This window comes from Scophthalmus maximus, chromosome 5 (assembly GCF_022379125.1).
Source record: "Scophthalmus maximus strain ysfricsl-2021 chromosome 5, ASM2237912v1, whole genome shotgun sequence".
Lineage (NCBI taxonomy): Eukaryota > Metazoa > Chordata > Actinopteri > Pleuronectiformes > Scophthalmidae > Scophthalmus > Scophthalmus maximus.
This window is the reverse complement of record NC_061519.1, coordinates 16,699,776-16,713,862: the sequence shown is the minus strand read 5'-3', so window position 1 is coordinate 16,713,862 and position 14,087 is coordinate 16,699,776. Positions and strand designations below refer to the sequence as shown.

Below are 14,087 nucleotides of genomic sequence, written 5' to 3'. Positions count from 1 at the left end.
TTAACATGTATTAATATATAATGAGGTGATGATGCTATTCAAATGTAAGCAATACAAGTGGTGAGAGACAATATTTACAGCCTTTAGAACTAATATTTACAGCGTCAGGTCTATATATACAGTCTGGCTGTGGTCTATTGTCAGTTGGACAGCCAGAGCGCTAGGTGGCGCTAAACGCCGGTGTCCGTTGTGTTCAAACAATCCAAGATGGGAGCGAGAGATAAAACGAGGGACCAACCAGAGGCGACTTGCGCGGATTAACCCTCCTCACCTTCCGTCTGAGCGAGCGAGTCAGGAAACGAACCACGGAACGGATGGCGATGAAGTGGTTGCGATTTTCGCTCCTCGTCCTGGGGGTTTTCTCGCTGTGCTGCGCCACGGCTGGCGACAGCAGCGGCGGCGTGAAGAAGATGAAGATGCAGTTCGCCACGGGACCACTGCTCAAGTTTCAAATCTGGTGAGGCGAACGAGCTGAAGAAAAAAAATCTGGCGAGTCATCGCTAGTTAGCTAAACTCCCCGGCTAACACCGCGTAGGCCGTAAAACCCATAGAGGCTAACTAGCAGGATGTTAGCACGTTAGCTACAGGGGGTCGGGACACAGGTGGAGCGCATGTTCTGGAAGTCCATCGTCGTAGTCTCATGTCATGAACGTCTCACGTCCGCTGTCCGTCGTGCGAGGTATCGATCGACGCGCTCTTTGCATTGATGCTCCTCTCCAGCTGGGGTTGTTTTGTGTACTTGTTTTCACGATAATTCCGGATATTTTGATTCAATTAAAAATCATTCTACATGTAATTAATCAATTTAACGTTAGGCAGACAGTTATCGCGGGATAAGCTGGAATCGAATCTATTGAAGCTAATGCAAAGACTGTTTTTAAATACAAGGTAATTATGCTAATTACCTTGTCCCGTGACTTTATGTACACGGAAATCAAGTGCGACAACAGTAAACTAGTAAATACACACATTTGTATTGCAAATTAATACTTTTCTCTAACAACAAACGGGGGCCCGTGATGCTGCAATACTAAGTCCTGTTATTTCACTAACTTAACACCAAGAAGAGATAATTCCAAACAACCTGTCCTCAGATATCTACACATGGGAATTCAGAGGTCAAGGTTAAGCTCACAATCTGCCCTCGGACCTCTGTTGTTGCCTTTGTGCGGGTGCATGTCTCTCTAACTGTGCTCACTGTCTCCACACAGCATTTCCTGAGGGTACAAGCGGGTGTTTGAAGAGTACACGCAGGCCTTGTACCAGCGGTACCCGGACATCCGCATCGAAGGGGAAAACTATCTTCCCATACCCGTCTACCGGTAAGAGAGCGGGGGATTGTCTGCCTCGTTACAAGTGGATTATATGCAGCTTTAGTGAAGGAGGCTGAACGCTGCCTGGGATTAGCCGTGATTTGACGGAGGAAACGGAATTCTCCCGCAGCCGGGCTTGTCTGGCCGTGAATTTGTCTGTGGTGCATTTGTGCAATCTCTGTAAATTTTAGGAAAGTGTCAATTTATTAGGCACACCTTGTTAGAACTAACGCAGTTTAGTACAACAAACCTCTAGAGGAACTTTACCTATAATACTTAAAGCATTGCAACCTTCACAAATGCATGATCAATCGCAGGACTGTTGCATTAGACCGCAGTGCTTTTAGGTCGGTGTGACAAATAAATGTTAACATAAATTCAGTGGGACAGTTTCTCAGAACTCAAAGCTTTAGTGACAAAGTGGAATAATTGTTCACTAAATGTGTAAGATGATGACTTTATATATATATATATATTTAGTTTTTGTTGTGTGGAGGATGGTCATTTCAGTGAAAGCTTTTCTACTGTTTTATATGCACAAAGACAAATGACAGATAATGAGTTGGTTATTTGGATCAACAGAAAATTGATCTGCAACAATTTTGATAATGGATTAATCCATTAAATTGGTTAAATTTGATGCTTTAAGCTCCTCAAATATTAAGATGTTTCACTTTTGTGTTTTTTAAAAATGAATACCTCTTTGTTGCCTGACATTTTATATGATTCAGTTTGTTAATTGGGAAAGATTGAACTGATATGGGAGGGCAAAGGGTTTTATTAATCAAGTGTATTGCTCCTCATATTTAATAATTGTCCGTGCGCAAATTTCTGTTTTGTGTATAGTTACTAGTTTTGATGTGATGGTCCCAGGTGCTTTAGTTAAAGGTGTGGCGATGCCACCGAGACACTGAGGTCCTCATTAACCTCTTAATAAACACACCAGAGATTACTTTCATCTCTTCATCTAGTAATGAGACAGTAACGCACCCTGGGCATCCAAATCTCCAGCCGGTGTTTTTCATTCTTCTCTGTCACTGGAAGAACAAACCGTGTTCATTAACTATTTGTTGTTGAACCAGTTACATATGTCAAAGGTCTTAAAACCGGAGTGAACAGGGTGAAGGGTTGTGTGTTGCAGCTTTTATAAATTTAAGGGTGTGTCCTTGTTTATTTTACTAAGATATTCGTTTCCGTTGCAGAATCTTTATCACTGTTAAAGTATAAAATAATGGTTTGTACAGGATGTATCTTAACATTACCAAAACAACAGCAATGCAGTGTTTAAATTGTATCTAATGTCAGTTTCTTGTTTTATGTCCTCAGACACTTCGCTTCCTTCCTGTCTATGTTCAAACTGCTGGTGATTGGGCTGATTATCATCGGCAGGGACCCATTTGCCCTCCTTGGTATGCAGGCTCCAGGCGTCTGGGAGTGGGGCCAGGGAAATAAGGTACTATAACTTCTCTGAACCTACAGAAGAGCATTGTTATTTTAATGTGTAACTGTGTGTTTCGAGGTTGGAGTCAGTATCTCAGCAGATCATACAGAGGAACACGTCTTGAATGTCAAAATGAAGGATAGTGGTCTGTGTTTCTGATGCATTCCTGTACATACAGTACACACTGCCAAGTACAACTCAACCCATGGGATTTCATTAGATGTTCATTCAGGGTTTTCAGGTTGTGTTGGATTGAACCTGTTATCCCCAGATTTGCAGACATGTCAACGGCTCAGAGGGAGAAGGGGCAGTGACTGTTGACATAACACAATTGCAAATAAGCAATTATCTGCATTTCTTGTGTTTTAACCGAAAGCTGAGTCAAAATATAAATTTGCTTTTGGTAGAAAAATGGAAAACCCAATGATATTCATATTCATATTTAAATCAGCTGTAGATATATTTTCAGAATAATTTGTCTTAATATTTTCTTTCAATATTTGGTTAAATGTCTTGAGGAAAGCAATCCGGACCATTTAACTGTTCTAGGGCCTTTTATTTGCTTCTCCATAATCTCACTTCGCCCCAATCTCCCCAACCAATAAGGGCACTGTGCAAGATGTGCTTACGCCACACATACACAGCTCAGTCAGTTCCTATAGAAAAATGAAGCCAAAATATATAACCTAATATGTTGCTGCAGACATCCTCCGGAACTTTTCCTACCAGCCCCCTAGTCAAATCTCCGGAGAATGTCCGGATGGGCCCATGTGAGAATACAGCAAGAGAATCTCAGGAGATGTGTTGATGACTGTAAACAAAGACACTGCTCTCCGTTAGCGTCATATCCTGCCTCCTGCATGTTCTACCCAGATGTCACAGAATGTTCCTGCTGTTGTTTAAGTGTCCGACTTGGACAATCTCCTGCTGTGTTAATCATATGTGAACGGTAAACTCCATAATATTTCTAAATGCAGTTTTGCAGACAATTTCCATTGTTCATTTCTGAAAATGTCTCAAGTGACAGCCCTCTTGTTGTGGTGTTTTTAAAGATATGCTTAACTGCTCTTATGATCCATTGTGTGAGAAAGATTAAAAACACAACAACCTGTAAACACAACAGCTGGCAAAAAAATGTTGGAAACTTTCTAACTCTGATTTCTCTCATTCTTCTTTCAGATATATGCCTGCATGATGGTGTTCTTCTTCAGCAATATGATTGAAAACCAGTTAATGTCGACAGGAGCTTTTGAAATCACACTAAATGGTGAGTGTGTTACTTATTGACTCAACCCAGTGCTTTTAGTATGAAATTGATATCGGTTGACTGACATTTTACAAATACTGGGAATGAACAATATATATATTTTTTTAATGTAGTGATATAATAGGGCTAAAGGAAGAAAAAACAAATTTTAATAAAGTTGTGTAGAGCGAAAACAAATAAAATGCTGTGAATTACAGTGATTCATTGTATTGAGGTATTGTCTTTGTGTAGATGTGCCGGTGTGGTCAAAACTGGAGTCGGGTCACTTGCCCTCCATGCAGCAGCTTGTGCAAATCCTGGACAACGAGATGAAGATGAACGTTCACATGAACACAGGACCCCACATCCTCTCCTAACCCTACTCTTTCAATTCCTGGCTGGAACTAAAAGCCCCTCCATGTAAGTACAGCAGTGTCCATAGCGTTGTTTTCAACAAAACATATATTCAATCTTTACTCAAACCATTCAGTGGAAGTCCTTTGTGTATGATCGCCTTCTCTCTCTGTTCGTCTAGGTCCGAGGTGGGTTTCTCACTGGGCTGTGAAGTGATGTTTATGAAGGTCTGCGCTGAAGGCAGGAAGACTGCTAGCACAGACTGGATGCTCCCATCATTCCTCACTATGTCCCTTCGAGACATCCCGCCCCTGACGCCAGAGTGGGATCCATGGCAACAGCGCCGGCCATTTGGTCATTCTCTCGTACCATTCACATGATCGCAGATTTCCTCCAGGCTGACACCAGTGGCCCTGTGAGGAGGAATTTACCATTGATTCTTATAGTCTTTAACTTGTTGCATATAATTGATCTTTGTGAATTAAAACAATTGTGTCATTTGTACCACTGAGCCATATGTAGAATTTTAAGTTTGATCTAAAAAAATGAAATAAATAGCATAGCCATGTAGACAATGCAACACTTAAAATCATCACCGTTGTGAAATAACATTGGGGAATTGTGTCTTGGTATGATTTCTGAATAATTTTTATATTTGCATAACTTGGGAGGAAGCTATGAAGATTAATAAAACAAAGTGTAACTATTTAACTTTGAAGTTGTGGTGTGGTGTTTGGGTTTACTGTTGGACGTGGTAGAAAAAGGTGCTTCAAATGGTACCAAAAGGACAATAATTCTACTTTTAGAAGAAGCAGTGCATTGAAGTGGATAATATGACTGCTCTCATCAAGGTTTAATTGATTAGGTAAAAGGAAACCTGAGAAGAAGAATAGAAAACATGCTGAATGGCTCAAAAGCAGACAGATCTGCTTGTTTAAGTCTGGTCATGAGTGCACATCTTTCAGCCATCTGCTCAACCTAATGTCATGAAGAAGACGTGAGGCTCTGCACTGATGTCTGTTTTGTCTCGTGTAATCACAAGACGGGAGTACAATGTAAGAGCAAAAGGTTACAGTGCTACAGCATATGCCATTTGTTGAATCCTTTTGCTCTGGTTGTATCTAAAAGACAGGTAAAATTACTTTCTACATTAATCATGAAGTATGAAAATAGATCCCTTGTGGACTCATCACTAGTATGTACTGAAAAAGCCAACGGTGACTCAGTGACATTGATGGGGAAATTGTAACCTTACAAGTTTACACTTCCACACGTAGCAATGAAGAGTTTTGTTTTTTTTTACCTCAGGACACAACTTAATCTCTGAATTATATTCTACAGTACCCCCTGAAATGGCATTAAGAGCTTTGAGGTTGTATGCAGTGACCCAAGACCATAATAATATCGTAACAAACTCATTTTCTTTTCTAGAGTTTGACTTAACTTAGCTGTGATTGTACGAGGGCATTAAAGAAAAGCCCTGAAGACACTTGTTGATAAAGGCTCTTTCACTTTCACTCATCATCACATGAGGACTGTCTTCCAGAAGTCTTTGGGCAACAGCATGGAGGTGAGAGGCCTTTGTGGGCTTGGGCAACTGGGGATGAGAGGGCGTGATCAGGCACTGGTGAAGATGCTGAATGGCCAGGTGGGTCCTAATCCTGGCTGCTGACGCTAACAGGTCCTCCTTGGTTAATGGCGGTTCTGAGGTGGGCCCATGTGTTTTGGATTCACCCTAAAATTAAAAACATTCAAACAAAGCTCTCAGATACGGTAAAGCTAAGGAGAATATGTCAGGAGAACATAAGTTCAAGGGGTGCCTTCAAAATTGAACATACAAATATCTGCAGAAATTCTTTAAAAAAAGGAACTTTGTGCAAAGCTTGTATTGCAGAGCTGGAAACTGCAAGGTGAATATGTGGTCAGGGAAAATAAACACTGCTTCACTTTTTACCTGAGCACAGCAGGTACCCACACTGAACTTTGCCTGCTGGCCTTGTGCCAGGAAGGTAACAAACACTTGTTCGATCCCGAGGACCCGGATCCCAACACTTTTGTTGAGAGACAGGAAGACGGGTTGCAAGGCAGTCGGAGTGAGACTCAGACTATCCCAGCTCCACCGACGAACTCTGGCTCCCGCCTCGTCCAAACACTGACCCCCTGATCTGTGTAAGGACAGCCTGCAACAGTAACACGCACACTGTGAGTCAGTGCCACGGTCATCCACACATGACTATGGATTAAACAAATTATATTTACATCTTTATCATCTCTCATTAGTATAGAAATTGGATACTTATGCTTGAATCATAACAAAATGGTCAATATGGACACGTTGCTTTGTACCATATGTTTCCACTGCTGTGATAACATGTCGCCCTGCCATCAGACTGGAACACTGCTCTGATCGCTTGATGTGGGGCATCGCTGTCATCATACACGATGCAGACCCTTCCGTCTTCTTCAGTGACCACGACAATGAGAGCCAAGAGGCCTGAGGGATAACTGTCACCATGACGATAAGGATCAAAATGTCGCATTTGTATATGTTGTCGAAATCACACATGATCTGCTCTGGCTTAAGTTTTCCCATTGCTGTTCTTATTATTTTATGTTGTTTCCTGGTCTTTGTCTTAAAACCAATTGAAAATCTCATCACATGATCAAATCTGAGTGGATACAAGACCTGAGCGGAGCCATCAGGGAAGAGGGTGAGACATTTCATGCCACTGGAATAATATTTGTTTAGTAATTCTGCCCCGTCCTGCAAATAAATAAGAATAAGTAAGTAATAGGTAAGATGAAACATAGCTCAACAACACTCAATGCTTTATAAGAGTTTCATATTTCCCTTTAAGAGAGGGGCACTCCACCTAAATCAGTTTGATGACAGGGAGCGGCTGTTACAAATGATGGTGTCAAGTTTGAAAAATGCATTGACCAGGCACAGAGGGTGTAATGGACTTAAATTAATCAAACAATGGGTCAGGAAAGAAAACACGACAGTAATAATTTGTGCATATACCTGATGGTGACACATGCCGAACTGGAGTGGCTTGTGGTCACAAAATGGGACCAACACCTGAGCCTCCTCCTCTTTCGGGCACCTCTCAGTTGCTCTACTGTCTGAATAAACTGTCCTGCATCCTTTTCTTGGAACACACGACAGTCGGAAGCTGAGGACCTTTGATGGTGGGGCAACTAAATAAATAGCACAAAACAAATTGTGTTGGTCTCACGTATTTCGGTTCTTACCGATAATCTGAGCAGATTAAAAATCAAACACAAAAAAAAACATGCACACTGTATCATGACTGCAGATGTAGGATGTCAAACTTGTGCCTTGCTCACAGAGCAGTTACTTACATGTTTCTGCCACAGGTAGCATTGAGTAATCCTCATAGATTTTCACTTCTGACCCTGCTCTATGATAAAGTCCAAGTACATTAATGGCTAAGCATTTATATTCACGATTAGTATTGACTATATTTGTGTCTCTAAAATGTGATATTTTAAAATGCAGATTCATACCCAAGTCCACGTATGTCCCCAGTAAACTCGTTCTCCCTGCCTTGGAAGAGCAGCTCCTCTGCATCTGTGGTCGGACTGTTTTCCGGTGATGTCGGTGAAGCAGAGTTCCGGTCACGTCTCCCCTCACACAGACATCTCCACTTGACCAGCCTCTCACGCAGCTGCTGCCGCTCGACACAACAAAAGTGTGTAGCTGTCTGGGATGGACACACAAGACGACGCAAAGGGAGTCGGTCAGCAGTGCGTCGGGTACATTTGAGGAATTTTGTTTATGCACATTTACTGTCTGCCTCACCTCAGGCTCCTCTAGCCATGTTTGATCGAGTGACGGTCTGGCAAGTTCCCCACAGTACTCACATTTCACTGCATATTCTGTCAGAGGTGGGGGCTGGAAAAAAAATTATGTTTTAATTTGGTTGAAGGAAGTTAGTTTATCAGTAACATAAATCCATTTGAATCAGAATTTACAACAGCAGGCTGAAATGTGATGTTAGTACCGCTGAGAGAACTGTTGTTAAGTTTATCCTGTTGTCGTCGTCGGACTCCCGATTGTACCGCAGAACTCCTGCAGCTCTGACACAGTTGGTGGGTGGATCACTAACAGACTGTGGACGGCCCTCTGGTATCCTCTTATCAAACCCAGAGAAGAAGAAAAAAGGTGAAATAAAGTACACAAGTAATTAATGAGCTAGATGGTTCTTGATTAAAAATGAAAATTAAATTTATTTGCCAAATCATCTATGATTTGTCTTACACGGCCCTTCAAGTCACGCGGTGGCTCATGCACTGATGTAGCAGCAGCAACTAATGGCAAAACAAAAGTCAAAGTGGCATCATTGAGACCTGGAAACGTAAGCATTGACCTGAAATCAGCAGCGACTTAAAATTAGTCTCCTGCAGTAGATGATTTAATGATCCTTTTTTTCCACTTTGACCATTTCATTTGAACTACACATGGAGGAGACTCACTGGAAATGCCGGACCTCATCTTTGTCTCTGTCCCTCTGACTGTGGGGAAGCTGCTGAAGGGAAGTCTATGTCTTTGTCCCAGGGTGAAACAACAGCATGCAATTCTCGTGTGCATTTGCTCTGCTGCATGATGAATAAACACAGACAACCTTAGAATAAGAAGCAATTAGATTTTGAAAAAAAAAACTCTTTCAATTTATGAATGAATTCACTTAATATATAGTACTGAATATATAAAAAACAAAGTGTAATGGCAATTGATTATGGCCTATCGATGGTCTTTTTCCTTTTGCCCCTTTGATCTTCTCACTCTTTTTGATTTCCTAACCTTTGATCTTCTCACATTTTGATTTCCTTACCTTTGTTTGGCACCTTTGTCTTACTAACATCATTGTTGATTTATTCAGGGTATGCTTCTTAAATGCACTTACTGGTGGTCCATTTGCCTTTGACTACAATATTTTTTAATTTTATTTTACATTTTAACTACAGTGACCTTTTGATCATATGCGTTTGACCATCCCCCACCTTACCTGAAGCCTTTAAGAAGCAGCCCTGGAAGCCCCTCTGGGTCAGACTCTTTCCTTTTCAGCTGAAAACGTATATGCCCTGTAGATCCAATGGAGAAAATAAAATCGACAAAGACAGATCTTTGTCAACAAATTTCCATGACACAAAGCAATAAACAAAGTCCAAACAAGGTAACACACTCACCTGAGTGAAAGTCAAATATTCAACAATGCTTCATTCCCACTTGCTGGTGTTGTCAGTAACCTTGGAGATGAAATAGCTGTGTACAGCCATATGCAAACGCGGTAGCACTACTTATTTTGGCTGCCAGGTGACTTTGTTTTAATAGTAACAATTATTATAAAGCACAATGGTGATGAACCGTACAATGCTGTTTAAAGTGCTGTCTGTAGACTCCCTCAACTTGATCTGCAATGACAGATGTATGAAATAAATTAATTAATTAATTAAATGCCAGATCTTTTTGGATTGAAACTGGCTTCACTTGGGAATATATTCAAATGAGATGATTTTAATATGGAATTTTGTAATCCAGTGTTCATTTAAAATTTGAATGGTTACATCTTAATCTCTATAACATTCACAAAAAATCTAAAAGTGAGAAAAAGATAAAATAATCTCCAGGTCAATTTACTGTCCTGGACCTTCCTCAGCAGGTGGAGTATGACCAGTTGTCATGATGTTCAATGGATTTTTTTTCTTTTCTTGAGCTCATTGGCTCAGAAGTCTACTCGTTTCCAAAACAATCTAACGCCAAGGTTCATTTCGTGGCAACACTCTGAGCTTCCTTTTCTAGATCACAACGCCTCTAATGAACTTTGAATTTCCACCAAGTTATTATGTAAAACCTCACTTGAATTCACATTTGTATTGGTTTAATTCATATGCCACATTTCCTCTTTCTCCTTTCAGCGACAACATGTCTTTACACCATTTCTCCACAATGTAGCAGAGCAGTTGAGTGTGACCAGAGGCGATTCTAAAGTAAGTTGGAGCCCTGGGCAAAAACAAACAAACAAGGGGGCCCCTAGAACCAGCACAATCTACCCATTTATAAACTATTCATTGTTTAATATTTACATTACAGGGACAATGTAAATTAAAAATTAAAATAGTTCCCATGCAGATGATGAAACTTGTGTGCTGGAGCCTGCACTATGGCTACTAAGGTTTTTACATTGACAGCGTAATGAAGATTTCAGTTTCATAAAACCACAGGCCTACCCCACAGACATGAAAAATACATTTTAATGCACTCACCAAACATTAAAGTAAACAAGAGAAATAATGTGATGCTAGTGGAAGTTACGTCATTCAAGTGTCTCTCCTCCACAGTTAAGGCTAGACTAGCAGCATTTAGCTATGTAGTGTTATATTTAATCAGTGTTATGCGTTCAATTTACCACTGTCTTGGTTTTTTTCTCCCTCTCCTACTGTCATTGCAAACTTTGCGCATTGTCACCGCTGTAGTCATCAAGTTTGTCAGCCCTCGGGGGCCCCCTACTGACCCGGGGGCCCCCTACTGACCCGGGGGGCCCCAAGCAGTTGCCCGCTGGCTGATGTGCGCCCTCACTTGAAGGCTTTTTTTTCTACCCAGGTGTAACTCATAGCAGATGATTAGAGAACAGTTGATTGGCCTGATTGCTGCAGCTGACGCGGAAAAGGGTCTCCAATTTAAAAGCCGCGGGACGCCCACGTCGGTCAGCTCTCAACGTTTTCCACGAGTCACGCGCAGCAGGAAGATGATGATGCGTAAAGGTAAAGCGAAAAGCGCTGCTGCTGCTCACTTGGCTGCGGGTTTTATTCTGGCGTGTTATTTGGCGCAAACGGCGAACTGCTATCGACTGAAGAAAACGGAAAGAAGAGTCTCCGTAGCCGACTCGTCCAAGACGATAGGTGTCCGAGAGGGGACCATAGTGTTCGGGGCAGTTCTCGAGGATGAGTCGGCCCTTGAGTCCCAGGTTGTTAACGTGACCAGTAAAGCTTCTGTGCAGGACCAAACATTTCAAGCGGACTCTGCAGGTAAGGACGTGTCTTTTAATTTGCCAGTGTTTAGTTAAATTTCTGCGCACTGGCAGCACCGCAGCTCTTAAAAAACGGGCTTTGATTAGTCGTCACACTTTCATCGTTTCTTGTCAGGTTGGTCAAGGGGACAAGCGCACGATGCCAGCTCCGGAGATGTGTCATGGAAGCGCATGGCACCTTCCCTGCAGTGTGGTGGTGACCAAATGAGGTTCAGAGCAGTGGGACCTGGAGCTTCACAGTTTGCAGTGGAACAAGGCGAGTGACAAGTTAAAACAGCTGTACCATGAATCTGTCATGTCTACATTGGATGTATCTGCACCAGTGTTTGCGTATGTTCAGGGTTTTTTAAAACTCTTCTCTCCAGGAAATGCACCTCCAATGCCTCTGTCCCAGGTCCCTCCTACCTGTGGCTACAGCATGCAGAGAAACTCCCTTGCACTTGTCATGTTGGTTCCATATAATGGCTGCAATATGGTCCAAGAGGTAATGTAGTTTCCTGAAGTTGTCAATCATGTTTTTGCTTCAGCACATGGAAAAAAATTAACTAATTCATATATCAATTCTGTCCTACATGCAGGAATGTGTGCAGTACAATATTGGTTCATTTGTGCTTTATATTATTTTCCATTTCATAACCATCCCAAATAGGGAATATGCAAACGCATAAAATAACAAAGATGTACATGACAGTTGTCTGGAACTATTTGAAATAACTATTGATGGAAAGAATTCCAATTTAGCAAAAGTTCATTTAGCAGTTAATTTTTTTCCCCGTACTGATTACTTTCATGTTTTTCTAAATGTCTGAAACTGTAACAGAACATGAGGGAAATAAACTTTTGCACGGTGGCTATTCCTGATCATGAAAGGGAATCGTGTGGTGTAACTGAGTTACTGTACCATAATCTGTAACTAATTCAGGCAAAATGCCACAAGCTTGTGAGGAAATTAATTGTAAACTATAGTATGTCTTGGCTTTAAGATGAAACAAGACTCTTTTTTTAATTTGTGTTTTCTGATGGACTTAATACCATTACTCTATTAGTTTAAGCCTCTGTATTTAATTGTAACACAGACTTCTGTTCTTCTCCCAAGGGTGGGAGTTACATGCTGCCAATGCGTTGGCAAGGAATCCCAGTCTCACTATGGTGCCCCAAACCTGAAGCACCTGCTGCCCCGTCTGCTGTACCTCAGACACCCAAGGACCCTCCATCAAACCCTGAGGTGCCCCAAATGCCTGAGGTGCCCCAAATGCCTGAGGTGCCCCAAATGCCTGAGGTGCCCCATGAGAGCAAGAACCCAGGGGTTTCAAATTCCCAAATCCCACCCTCCTATGTCTTTTCACCGTATCTGGCTTATCAGTACCCTCCAGTAGTTGTTCCACAACCAACGGCGGCAACGACGACGACCACAGAGAAACCACAGATGCTGAAATTTCCACAATATCCTGCTTACTTCCCCCCTCCTTATGCTTACTTTCCTCCCCCTCTCCCAGTCACAACAGCCACACCAACCACGAAGGCTACATCCACTACTAAATTGATCACTGCAAAGCCGGCTGCTAAAGCTCCTCCCCAGGTATTTAAGTATCCTCCCTACCAACCTTTTTATCCTCCCTTTCCTTGGCCTATCCCTGGGCCTCTCCCTGGGCCTCTGCCAACAACCGCAGCAACTAAAACTACTCAAGCAACCACAACTACCCCCTCTCACAACACTGTGATGCCCCAGATGCCCCAGATGCCCCAGATGCCCATGTTGCCCCAGATGCCCCAGATGCCCATGATGCCCCAGGGGCCCATGTGGCCCCAGTTGCCCCAGTTGCCCCAGATGCCCATGTTGCCCCAGATGCCCCAGTTGCCCCAGATGCCCATGTTGCCCCAGTTGCCCCAGATGCCCATGTTGCCACAGATGCCCCAGTTCCCCCAGGGGCCCATGTGGCCACAGTTCCCCCAGTTTCCACCAATAGGGCCTTTCCTTCCTCATTATCATTCCTATCCTCACCCTCCATTTGTACCATATTCTCCAACCTCAAAGCAGGAGGACACCACCACCACAGCAGCACCGACGACACAAACGACGACCACCACAACAGAGAAAACGGAACCTATACTGACTCCAGCAAAGCACCATCACCCACATGTCCATCACCCACATGTCCATCACCCACATGTCCATCACCCACATGTCCATCAACCACATGTCCATCAACCACCTGTTAACCTGCCATTTCCACTTTTGCCATATCATTTTCTGTATCCCCCCCCAGGTGTAAATAAAATGGTTTGACTAACATAAATACCTGTGTCTGTCTCTAGCATTTGAAAGTCTCTGGGACAGTTCAGGGTCAACGTGGAAGGTAGGAGCTCTTGATTTTAGGGTAACTGGTAATTACAAAAGGCACTTCAGTTGTTGACCTGTTGTGTTTCATGGTCGCTTAATAAACATGCACATTTTGCTTTTACAGTGTCATTTTGTATGACTGAATTTTCCCAAAGAGCTTCATGCTTCGTCAGTGGAACTTCAGTGAGGCATTCAACAACTGTTTCTTGTGCTTTATTTGAAGGGGCATTATAAAGAACAATGCTGTTGAGTGCCATTTAGAGGGTGTAAACACAGGATTCAGGAACCTGTCACTAACCAAATAAATCAAACTGGCAACACAATCTCAATTCAATAT

The 14,087-nt window shown here is 42.4% G+C and overlaps 3 protein-coding genes across 5 annotated transcripts; 2 read left to right on the top strand and 1 right to left on the bottom strand.

Annotated features, from left to right (window-relative positions):
• The first annotated feature begins 269 nt into the window (after positions 1-269).
• selenot1a (selenoprotein T, 1a) lies at positions 270-5,065 on the top strand. The gene is made up of 6 exons (XM_035634909.1): positions 270-457; positions 1,212-1,322; positions 2,640-2,766; positions 3,934-4,021; positions 4,253-4,420; positions 4,536-5,065. Exons 1-5 carry the CDS (start codon positions 315-317, stop codon positions 4,375-4,377), a joined length of 594 nt encoding a protein of 197 aa, XP_035490802.1. The 5' UTR covers positions 270-314; the 3' UTR covers positions 4,378-4,420; positions 4,536-5,065.
• On the bottom strand, positions 4,155-9,555 carry LOC118311234 (glutamate-rich protein 6). Of its 3 annotated transcripts, XM_035634907.2 has the most exons (12): positions 9,388-9,555; positions 8,855-8,977; positions 8,640-8,689; positions 8,383-8,514; positions 8,181-8,273; positions 7,886-8,082; positions 7,721-7,779; positions 7,380-7,555; positions 7,036-7,118; positions 6,701-6,859; positions 6,309-6,534; positions 4,155-6,089 (listed from the first exon to the last, which is right to left on the bottom strand). In XM_035634907.2, exons 2-12 carry the CDS (start codon positions 8,967-8,969, stop codon positions 5,799-5,801), a joined length of 1,581 nt encoding a protein of 526 aa, XP_035490800.2. In that variant the 5' UTR covers positions 8,970-8,977; positions 9,388-9,555; the 3' UTR covers positions 4,155-5,798. The 3 variants fall into 3 exon arrangements, with proteins under 3 accessions (XP_035490800.2, XP_035490801.2, XP_035490799.2); XM_035634908.2 differs by lacking the exon at positions 9,388-9,555 and having other exon boundaries at positions 6,330-6,534; positions 8,855-9,129; XM_035634906.2 differs by lacking the exon at positions 9,388-9,555 and having other exon boundaries at positions 8,855-9,123.
• Positions 9,556-10,375: 820 nt separating this feature from the next.
• Positions 10,376-13,732, top strand: LOC118311233 (extensin-like). Its single transcript, XM_047331931.1, has 6 exons — positions 10,376-11,407; positions 11,525-11,665; positions 11,775-11,893; positions 12,506-13,420; positions 13,530-13,624; positions 13,726-13,732. The coding sequence occupies exons 1-6, from the start codon at positions 10,999-11,001 to the stop codon at positions 13,730-13,732; spliced, it is 1,686 nt and encodes a 561-aa protein (XP_047187887.1). The 5' UTR covers positions 10,376-10,998.
• The last annotated feature ends 355 nt before the right edge of the window (positions 13,733-14,087 follow it).

Coding starts and splice junctions, on each gene's coding strand:
- LOC118311234 (XM_035634907.2), bottom strand. CDS start 8,969: ATGCACACGAGAATTGCATGCTGTTGTTTCACCCTGGGACAAAGACAT. Junction 7,119..7,379: donor TCGGCATGTGTCACCATCAG/GTATATGCACAA, acceptor ATTTATTTGCAG/GACGGGGCAGAATTACTAAA. Junction 6,860..7,035: donor GATGGCTCCGCTCAGGTCTT/GTATCCACTCAG, acceptor TCATGGTGACAG/TTATCCCTCAGGCCTCTTGG.
- LOC118311233 (XM_047331931.1), top strand. CDS start 10,999: ATGATTAGAGAACAGTTGATTGGCCTGATTGCTGCAGCTGACGCGGAA. Junction 11,408..11,524: donor ATTTCAAGCGGACTCTGCAG/GTAAGGACGTGT, acceptor GTTTCTTGTCAG/GTTGGTCAAGGGGACAAGCG. Junction 13,421..13,529: donor CCTATCCTCACCCTCCATTT/GTACCATATTCT, acceptor TACTGACTCCAG/CAAAGCACCATCACCCACAT.